Source organism: Sycon ciliatum, chromosome 10, assembly GCF_964019385.1.
Source record: "Sycon ciliatum chromosome 10, ocSycCili1.1, whole genome shotgun sequence".
In the NCBI taxonomy this organism is placed as follows: Eukaryota; Metazoa; Porifera; class Calcarea; order Leucosolenida; family Sycettidae; genus Sycon; species Sycon ciliatum.
This window is the reverse complement of record NC_088652.1, coordinates 26,704,205-26,715,874: the sequence shown is the minus strand read 5'-3', so window position 1 is coordinate 26,715,874 and position 11,670 is coordinate 26,704,205. Positions and strand designations below refer to the sequence as shown.

The following is an 11,670-nucleotide window of genomic DNA, read 5'->3' as shown; positions in this document are numbered from 1 at the left end:
ATAATCCTCCTCTGCGTTCCTCATTCAGCTCTTGCAACACTCCAATATCTACCTCCGATGCCCTTCAAGATCATCGTTTCATGGAGGATGTGGCAGACAAGTTCAGGGAGCAACTACCAGAGTTCCAGAGTAACAACAAAACAAACGCTACTATTGTTTCGACAACAGCTATCGTAAACCCAAGCTCAAATCCCATGACACCGGCAGTGGACACTGACAAAAGATCGCAAGACAACGGTAACCAAACTGTTAACCATCCCGTCTCCGTTTCATATCACTACACAGGCCATGGGCACGTAGCGTATGACTCGGAAGGTGGCAATTACTCAAGCAAGTCTGCCGATGTGGACGTTCACATTATCGGACGTATTCCAGTATCTCTTCTTTCGTCCAGCTTATCTGAAGATCCCAAACATCACGATCGTAAAACGTTCAACAATATGCACACCTCTGAGTCGTTTTCGAAGGAAGTTTGTCAACTTCAAATTGACATTACTCAGCCTGAACCGTTGCTCAGCAAGGAAACAGATACGTCACTCGATCGCCAGAGTGACACACTGGATCGTGCGCATTCACAACCTGGAGAAAAGCCGCTTAAATGTAAGCAATGCGATAAATCATTTTCTGCTCAATCTTGTTTAATAACATCTGATGAATGTACACATCCAGAAGAAAAATTGTTAAAGTGTAAAGTGTGCGATAAAACCTTCAATAGGCGAGCTAAGCTTACCAGTCATGGACGTGTTCACTCAGGAGAGAAACCCTTTACGTGCAAGCACTGCGATAAGTCATTCAGTGACAAATCCAATCGTACTGCTCACGAACGTATCCATACAGGGGAGAAACGGTTTCAGTGTCATTACTGTGGTCAAGGTTTTTCCGCCAGTTCCAGCCTTAGATCTCATTTACGTACACATACTGGAGAGAAGCCATTTCAGTGTAAATTATGTGGCAAGGCATTTAGACAATTACCACATCTCACAAGTCATCAACGCATCCATTCTGGAGAGAAACCATTTCAGTGTAAATTATGTGGCAAGGCATTCAGACAATTACCACATCTCACAAGTCATCAACGCATCCATTCTGGAGAGAAACCATTTTCGTGTAATGTATGTGGAAAGTCATTCAATCGGAAATCCAGCAAAACAGCTCATGCACGAATCCATTCCTAACAGCAAGGGATCATGTGTGAACGATCGGGACAAGTCTTTCATTGCCAAACCACACTTTTCAAGACCTTGAAAATACAAACACCCTCTAAACAAAAGCTTTTCCAAAATGATCTTAAATCTGACTTCTAATACCGGTTTTAACCGGGGTAAATTCAATGCCAATGACAGACAGATCTGAACTCTACTCCTTGGTAACTGCTTACGTACACGCTGATTTCACCCATACTAATAACTACCATCACAAACAATATCTTGTATCATTGTCTTCCCGTTGATATTGTACTGTTTCATTCCATGTTGTCCTTTGCACGTCTCACACAGACGGAACGCATTTTCCATTGTTGATAAACCTGTCCTATTGAATGTCGCAAACAAGTATAATACTTCTAGAGCACGTACGCATTGCTCTGCTGTTTTCAAGGCCGCGTATAAAGCTATAATTATATTCGGTCTTGCTCCCATGTATAATATTGTTTTGTCTTGTTCTAGTCTTTGTCAAAACTCCTCAAATCTTGTAATACTATCTCAAAGTTCATGTGCTTAGTGGAAATGGACGAAAGGTAAAATTGACTTTCACCACCAGGACTCGAACCCTGACACTGATAATAAGCAGCAATGCTCTAACACTAAGCTATGGCTTACAGGTCATCCAAGCGGCGACCATTCAACACTTTCTTCTGACTTTCACCCTCAAGCTTCCTGTGAATTCGCACTGGCTGGTGGGACGGAGTTCTCACTCCAACCCACACACTTCCCGCACTATGTAGCACGAGGGAAGCCCCAACATACAAAGTATTCATTCGTTCGAGGGGAAGGTGACAAGGGGAAAGGCCTGACGAACAAAATTGACTGTCACCACCATGACTCGCAACAGGGAGCCTCTCTAAAGACGTGAGACAAATCTTACTCCACAGCATGAAATCAGTGTGAGGTTCAGCAATCGACTATTTGAGTCACAGGAAGTGATGCGCCTTCGCAGCCATTTTGACGCATTTATCACAACTACCAGAGAGCCAGATACTCGACCCGGCAGATCTGTCTTACACACAACAAAGTGTACCGTGTAGTCAGTTGAAACTCGGAGTACAGGAAAAAGATCCTGTCAAAAACGATCGTCAGTGCCTAGAGCGTGTTCGCACTGTACACATATCGCAGTTTTTAGCACAAAACTTGAAATATCATGAAATTCCCACGAAACCTGGCAAGTCCGACATGATTATCCCACCTGCGAGGTATTACCACAAATTAAGTTCTTCAAATACCAGCACAGGTGCCCAAATCAGAGGTGACTACCTTTCCCAAGAGGTGTTTTAATACAGTACGTGAGAACAATATTTATTTGAAGAAATCCAATTTGTCATCACCCATAGAGTTCACAATCATTATACAGCATGCTTGAAGATATCGTCTATTTCTGTTGAATAAAACTTATAATCTCACTGGTACCCGAATTTCCACACAGTGGCACAAGTCCGTCATTAATATCTCACCTGTGAGGGGTAAGCAAACTTTGCGCAGCTAATTTTCCATCCCATGTACCCAAATAGGACGTGATCATCCTTCCTCACATTTTGTTACCACAGTAGTGAGAACTGTATTTATGTGAACAGATCCAGCTTGTCATCACTCATAGAGCTTGCACTCATTATTCAGCAAGCTTGAAGATATCGTCTGTTGCTAACTTTGGCCGTGCTCTTGACTGTTCAATTGGTCAACCTAGAAGACGGTCGAGTTCCGTTAACAATTGAGCATGATGCGGACTGGACGTCTGAGAGCAGTTTGGATTCAGATGAATTATCAGTGTTGCCACCATTAGTGATAATAATATAATAGTTACAGTTCGCATGTCACTCATGGAAGGATCCATGGGCTTAACGCATCTGTCAACGAAATCCAGGCAGAAGAGCCGACAAAAGGCATCTCATTATTGTTAGAACGTATCGCAGTAAGAACAACTACGCAAGCGCAGCACATTTTTCCACAAGCATCAGCCATTCTTTCTTGTCTAGAGCCAGTTCAAAACAGTCAGAAATATCAATATTGGCGTGCTTTAGATCACTTTTAATATTGTCAATCCATCTGAGATGGGGTCGGCCACGTGGGCGCTTGATGTCCCGGGTATTAATTGCCATCTCCAGTGCTTGGTAGGACGCTGAGTTACGTCCTTCGCGAACAACATGGCCCAGCCAGAGCAGCCGACGTCTGCGACAGGTAGTGCTGACTGGGCCTTGTCGCGTTGAGGCGTACACCTTGGCATTCGACATGTGGTGAGGGTACACCACACCAAGCAGGTACCGCAATTTTCTGCGGTGCCATGCGTCCAGCCGATTACTGAGTTGCTGTGTCAGGGCCCACAGTCCGCAGTTATACAACAGGATAGGCAAAATGAGGGCAGAGAACATACAAAGTCTGGAGCTCAGTTTATGACGCTTCCACGAAATGGAGCCGAACGCTCTATTCGCAGCACCTATTCTTGCCTGAATATCCTCTGCGGACCCCAACAAAGAGCCAAGCAGCTTGACAGATCGCCAAGAGGAGTCGGCTTTAGTTACTGTAATATATTGTGTTTTCTGAATATTTAACATTAGGTTATCTTCTTTGAATTTTTCACTTGATTTCTCCACAATCTCCTCGACTTCTCGCCTCTCCGTGTCATGGATTGTTGTGTCGTCTGCATATTGGGTGGTTGGTGCTGGTAAAGATAAGTGCGATAGTATAGGATCAAGGTGGCGCATGGCTCCCTCAGCATACACATTGTACATGGTGGGAGACAGCGGATCCCCCTGCACTACTCCGATATTTGTAGCAAACGCTTTGCCTAAATGAGAACTGAGTTTCACTCTCACCGTCGTGTCCGAGATCAGAGTGGCAACGACATCAGTGGCAGCTCCAGAGTCTGAAAATCGCGCCAATGCCTTCTCACGGACAATGGTATCAAATGCTCCGCTGAAGTCTAATAGTGCGGCAGAGTATTTCCAGTCACCGAGTAGTGCACGTTCGCACATGACACGCGTATAGAAAACTCCGTCAGCCGTGGAGCGTCCGGGTGTAAAGCCTGCCTGACTTTCACGTACATATGAGGTGGTAGATTGTTGTGAACGCATGGTGATGATGCGGGTCAGCACCTTGCGAACAACTGATAGCAGCATGACCGGTCTGTAACTTTTCGGTGCACCCATAGGTTTTCCTCGTTTGTATACTGGCACCAGAAGGCCACATCTAAGGTCAGGTGGGCAATAGTGGAGTTCCTTAATGGAGTTGAATAGGGTAGTCAGCCATGGAGTAATGACAGTCGAAGCCGTACGTAGCAGTGCCGCACTGATCCCATCACACCCAACAGCGCCTCCGATTTTCTGGTGCATGATGGCCTTCCTAATCTCTTCAGAGGTAAATGGTTCGTCTTTCGCCTTACTGTTAGGCTGTGCCGGGAAAAGCGTTGGCTGGTCGCTCCGGTAAAACACTGATGCGAAATACTTGCTGAATTCCTCCAAATTCCAGGAAGCAGAAGTGATATGGACAAGTAAAAAGCCATTGCCATTGTCATGTTTCGTATCACCATGGTGTGCCAAGTGTCGCGCGTCACCACGCTGCGATCGATCATGGAAATAACATAGTGACTTCTGAAACGTCTTCTGTGGATTATCCACAACGGCATAGCTCGATATCTAGGCTGGACAATTCACAGCACGGCTATTCTCCAGTAGATTTCTTTCTGCTTCCTAAGCCAGTCGTCTTCGCTACACCACGTAGCGAAGTCCAGAGCAAGAACCAAAAAGATGCTGAAGCTTCAGCATCAGCTTCTTGCAACACTGACTTGGAGCCGTCAACGTCAACAGGCAGAATGCTAAAACGATATCTCCCCACATCTATTCCACAAGTCAGCTCTTCCCTAACTGGTCCAGACCACTACGCCGCTCCAGAAGGGACACGTGGCTCGCCTAATGACGAATCGTCCATCTATTCTGTTGACTTTGACATGAATCAACAGAGTATAGGTAATAGTAGCGATAATTCGGTATCTCCCCAATGCACTGGTGAACTTGTATCTGAAAAACCACACAAACCGACTGGAGGAAACTTGGTGAAATGTAAGCTGTGTGGAAGGGCATTCTCTAACCAGTCTAGTCTTACTAGATAATGAACGCACGCATCACAACCAGAAACGTTTCAAGTGCAAGAAGTTTGAAAAGTCATTCAGTTACAATTGGGGACTAAAACTTCATGAACGTACGCACTCTGGAGAGAAACCATACAAGTGTAAGGTTTACGCAAAGTCGTTCAGCCAAAGTTCCAATCTTTTGCGTCATCAACGTATCCACACTGGAGAGAAGCCATTCAAATGTGCACACTGTTGCAAGTCTTTCACGGAGTTAAAAAACCTTCAAGACCACCAGAGTACTCACACGGGACATAGGCGGCATGTATGTAATGGTTGTGCCTGGGAATTTTATTCTGCATCCAGTTTGAGACGTCATAAGAATAATGGAATTTGCAAACGATAACACCCTAATTCTTCTGCATCTCTCATTTTCTCTACTATTCTCAAATCCTTATCCTCTTTTGTAACTGCTCCTAATCGCTTTCTTATAGCCATATGCTGGTATCTGTTTTGTTATAGATTAGAGCTCTTCGTTATCCGTCTTATCCGAACTTTATTTTCAAATTTTTAATAGGATTGCGTTGCCTCTTTTCGCGTATATAAATAATAATAATAATAATAACAGCTCGCATGTACTCCATGGGTAAGATCACCCATGGGGCTAACGCATCTGTCGGCAAAAAAGCTAGAGAAAACGAGAAACACATGACATACAAACTGCTAGAGAGAATAGTGTACGACCGCTTGTACGACCATATCTCCCCTGTTCTTCACCCCGCACAATCTGGCTTCCGCCGTAAGGACAACACATCCCTGCAATTGTCCCGCATAATCCAAGACCTCTGCTCCCTAAAAGACCAGCGGCAGGTTTCCTGCATCTGTTTCTTCGACCTCTCCAAGGCCTTCGACACCGTGTGGCACAAGGGCCTGATCGCCAAACTTCGTGCCCATGGTGTCTCCGGCTCCCTACTCGCCTGGATAACTAGCTACCTCTTGGACCGACATCAATGCGTCACAGTAAATGGAACCTTATCTGACCCCGAGTCTGTGACATCCGGAGTGCCCCAGGGCTCCATTTTAGGTCCCCTGCTCTTCCTCACATACGTTAATGACCTCCCCTATTCAATTCCCAATATTTCTTTGTTTGCAGATGATACCACTGTCCTTGCTTCCTCCCCATCTCACGCCACCCTGTACCCCAAAGTTCAGACCTGTATCAACGACATTGTTCACTGGATGAGCACTTGGTACCTTAAGCCAAATGTGACCAAAACCGAGCTCCTCCTTTTTCCCCCTCCCACAGATCCAGTGCCCATCTTCCACTTTCCCGATGATCCCGGTCACCCTATCTCTGTAGCGCCCCACCATAAACACCTTGGCATTGTCATAGATTCCGCCCTCTCCTGGTCTCACCATGCTGATCATGTGTCGTCCAAAGTATGCCGATCTGTCGGCATAATGTCAAGTCTCTTGTCCCATTTGCCCCAAAATTGCCGGATTAATTTTTATAAATCATACATTCTTCCCCTCTTCACGTACGGCTTCCCTGCCTGGTCCACCATTAACAAAACCCACATAGGTAAATTAGAAGTTCTCCATCGCCGTATACTGCGCATCATATTTCGTACTGATCGTTATATCACAAATCTAGACTTGTATGCTGCTGCATCCACTACCACTCTGCAACATTACCTTGATGCTTCCAAGTGCACCCTGGCACATTCAATTTTTCTTGACAAGCACCCTGCTCATTTACAGTCCCTTAATTGGTTCAATTCAGGTGGCACCACCCGAAGCTGCGTTCGTCTCCCCCTAGCTAGGTCCACCATATTCGTAAATTCCCCTTTCTTTTCCTCCTACTCCACGTGGCTCCAACTGCCTCCCAGCGTTAGACAAGCTCCAGATATGCCCAAATTCCGTACCCTCGTCAGACAGCACTTCAGTATCTCCCAGTAAACAAAGTCACAGTCACCACTTCCGCTGCATAGCTCGCTGAGCATCCCATTGCTTTTTAAGTTGCTAATCCCTTCCCACTTTGTGTACGTGCTCTTCATTTTCTTTTTTTTCTCTTCTTCCGTGGTTGGTCTCACCCTCTCCTCAATTCAATTGGCTGTCTTGACATGCCACGAGTTGCAGAAATAAATAAATAAATAAATACACACCTTCTTCCTTCTGTTATTGCAGGGAGAAACTACCTCGATTCCACCATGAGCCTAGGCATGAGGAATATAATATTAAGTACAGAATGTTATTTACCAAAAGGATATTCAAGTAAGCGCAGATATTTTTTTAGCATGATAAGTTAGTACATTGATTCACAATGCCGAGCCAAGCTTCCCTGTCCTGGGAAATAGCTTCCGCTTCGGCAATGGAAACGTTTATTGTCTTTAAGTCATTCTTGATGTTGTCGATCCATCTGGTGACGGGGCGTCCCCTGGGCTTCTTGATGTCTTTGGTGTCGATTGAAAGTCTTAGAGCTTTGTAGGATGTCGAGTCACTGCCTTCTCTGATAACATGGCCGAACCATAACAAGCGCCGTTCCCTGCATGTTCTGCGTATTGTTCAAGTTAAAAACATAATTGCTGCACTGAACAGTCTTTGAGTATGCTTTATTTCCTCGTTCTCTCCTGTAGTCGTCTTCTTGTTTTCTTGCATTATCGTTGGCTTTCGTCCACACTGTTTCTGGAATTAAATTCTGGTCCTCATGTGTCCATGACTTATGAAATTGTGCACAATTGACCTAGGCTTCTGTACATTTGCGATTTGTGCTAAGCGCTGAAATTTTCCGAGTGAATTTACATTGGAATTGTTTTCGTAAAATGTATTTATTATATATCGCATTAGACTGTCTTCACAGCCATTTTAGCTTCCTCCTTATTGGACTGTTTTCACATCCATTGTAGCTTCCTCCGTATAAGACTGTTTTCACAGCCATTTCAGCTCATTTTCTCTCGGTACTAAGCTGTTGACCTTGCACTTGTGTTTATTTTGCCTGTACAAGAGGCTTGGAACCTTTTTAATTTTTTTTTTATTATACATCGTGATAATTGATGAAAATGTAAGACACAATATTTAAGGTGGCAGACTACCCAAACATTCGCTGAAAATCGAATTTGTAAATTCAAATTGAGTGCTATGTCAGTTAAAAGAGCATGAATAGCTTCAAATTCTCTGAAAATTGTGTCCCGATCTGACCAGCCGTTCAAGAGTTATGGCCAAAATGTGCCCTTGCAAGGAAAGATTTTTTTTGTTGCACACTGTGTTTGAATGTGAGCAGACCGTGCGCAACTTGTCGTATCATGGAAACACGCGAAAGTGTGCAGAATTTTGCTCCAAGTCCAAACAATCACGTTAAAAAATCACGTATTGGCCTGCATGGCGGCGGGCGAAGCCGCCCGCCGTGCAGCAGAACCTTTGCCAGCACCCTCGTGACGTTGCAGATATGTGGCTTGATTATTGTAGTTGACGTTGATTTAGTGACTTTGGCAAGTTTGAGTCGTGTTAAGAAGTCAGGTACGATTCAGTACTAGGCAGTAGTGAAACGTGACTTACGTGAGTGGTAGTCTATGCCGGTTTCTGAGGGCATCCTGGATTTGGTGTGCAGCGCTGTGGAAATGGCTTGCTGTGGACATCCCAGCACTGGATGTTGTATCAAAGGTAGGACCTCGTAGCACGTGCTAAACCTAAAAAAATCAAAAATTGACTTGGGTCTGTGGGAGTCCTACCCCACCAACCATGGCTGCTTCTGGACTTGTTTTAGGTTTGGGTCCCGTGCACGGACAGAATGGGGACGAAAATGTGAAAAAAAATGTAAATGCATTTGTTTGGCTCCTGGGTGGCTCGCACACTGTGGCACTTTGCCGGAAATTTGAGTTTTCCGGCCCGGAAAACCTGACAGGGAGGCGCAAGAACTTGTAAATCATGTCCTGAGGGCCGGGAAACTGGCAGCAGTGTGTGGTCAAACTGGCACTCAAATCCATTGAGAAACACCAACGTTACGGTCAATTGAATGCCATATGAAATTTATGGGTAGGCCCATTACCCTTACCCTTAAGGTAATGAGTCGTGTTCAGTTGTTTTTCGTCTACAATGCTCAGATGTTAGCTTTTAATTTTAAACAGCTGAGAGAAAAATGATTGTGCAATAACAACATCTCATATATTGTCCTCTGCTTGTCTGAATGCAGTATGTAAAGACTGCTCCAGAGTGCCTAAATATTCACGCGCGGGTTCGCAGCAAATGCCACCTAAATACGCTACATTCTATTTACGTACAATATACTGCGAGAAATCGGAAACGGTATTTCATTGGTAACATAATGAGGAGTCAATGGTTGACAATGGAGGTACGAGTTCTGCCCGCATCACTTCCAAGTTAGTAGATGGTCCCATTCAAAAGTAATCTAAATCCGCAGGCTGGCCCCTTTTCCCCTTCCAACCAGTCTCACCCAGTACCCGTAAATGTTAATTTCTCCCCCACTTCCTACCCACAGGGACTCACAATTCGCAGTGGACATATTATTATTTGTAGTTTGAGGCATAAAACACATATTATTGAAGAGCTCATGGAGCAGGATACACTAGACAACTTGGCAGTTACAGACACGTGGCTCGACAACAGTATCTCCGACGCTGTGATATCAATACAATGCATGACATTGTTTCGAAGAGATAGAGCATGCCAACGAAACTGCTTCTGCCTAACCACCTGCAACCCGTGCAGAAAGGGTGGAGGTGTATGCATATACGTGGGGAACACAGTGAGTGCTTCTGCAGAAACGAACTATACAAACCCCCTCCTGGAATTATCTTGGGTGAGGATCCAAATCGGCCGCCGTGATAATATCCTCGTCGAATGTCTTTACTGCCCCCCCCCCCCCACATCTGAATCCGTAGCCTATTGGGATCTGCTTGCCGAAACTATTGAATAAGCTGATGCAGAACAAGTAATGATTGAGGAGACTTGAACACGGACTTCATGGATCATACCAAACTTCAGTTGCACCATCTTCGAACGAGTTATCGTATGACACTCTTCAGGAATCTGCGTTGTCCAGCTTGCCCTAGAGAACGAAGGAGAACAAAGGAAGTAATATAGCAATCAAGGTAGGGTAAGCATGCGATACGTTTCACATTTCAAGTTGTGATTTACTACCAAAATGCGTGCACAAAACAAGGGTATGAGAAAACGCGTGGCATATGTGTTGGTCTAGCATCAACACAAAGAGAGAGTATGAATGAGAATTATTTATAAGAAGACAAATGGACCAAAGAGCTACAAGTGACGCTATAATTATTCTCTAGGACCACCAGTTACTTTACAATCAGCTCATGCATAACCATTGCACGACACTGACCAACGGTACTGACAGTCTACACCTAACTGACAACCTGCTCTAGCACATCTTCAATGCGCACTACAATAGCCTTCCAGTTTGGAAGGATCTAAGCTATAGAAATATCGTAAGGAGGGGGAAGGTGAGGAGCTGACTGTAAAGTAACTGGTGTGGTTAGTGGATAATTATAGCGTAACCTGCAGCTCTTTGGTCCTTTTTTTCTTCTCATAAATTAATCATTGTCTGCCCACCCGAATCTAAATGAATATTAACAAAAGAAAAAGCTGTTAGAAATATCATCATGATACAAGTGCAAAAAAACCACTAGAGGATACGCAAAAAGGTAAGACGATAACGTAACTAAATGTGAGAAGGCACTGAACGAAGTGTCAACCTACGAATACAACCTCAGTGCAACATCGCGCTCTTTCTGCTTACACAAAACAAACTTATGAATACGTATACAAACTGCCTCAAGGACTTTCAACTGTTGGACATAACGCGCACGACACAGTACAGAAAAATGAGAGTCATCATACACACCAAGACAGTCAGGACGAGATAACAAGTGTAGATACACAGCTGACTTCTTACGTTCAACACCAAAACAAAAACAGAGCTGCATAGCCAGTGACTAGAAATGGTGAAGTCTAGTCTAGACACTAATGCTGTTTTATGACGTAAGGGGTGTAAAACCACCAACTACACTTCCACAACTCTACATCTCATAGTATTACATCTCTTCATACCTCATCTCTTCACACCTCATATCTTCATACCTCATCTCTTCATACCTCATCTCTTCACACCTCATATCTTCATACCTCACCTCTTCATACCTTCTCACTTTTCTTCATACCTCATATTAATCCTATTATCATTTGTATGTGATTGAGCATATGCGCGTGATTTCACAAGATTATAATATTGCTTAAAGTAAAATGTCAGTGCCAGAAATAGATGTGAACTGTGTTGATGTGCAGAGTTTGCACATTGTTCTTTCAATTACTAAAGAGACACACCAGCTGATACTATTTTATAAAAAAAATTGACTACAACTA

The 11,670-nt window shown here is 44.2% G+C and overlaps 1 protein-coding gene across 1 annotated transcript; it reads left to right on the top strand.

The window, feature by feature from the left end:
• On the top strand, nucleotides 1–1,547 carry LOC135825838 (zinc finger protein 239-like). Its single transcript, XM_065338468.1, has one exon. It carries the CDS (start codon nucleotides 81–83, stop codon nucleotides 1,173–1,175), a length of 1,095 nt encoding a protein of 364 aa, XP_065194540.1. The 5' UTR covers nucleotides 1–80; the 3' UTR covers nucleotides 1,176–1,547.
• Nucleotides 1,548–11,670: the final 10,123 nt, after the last annotated feature.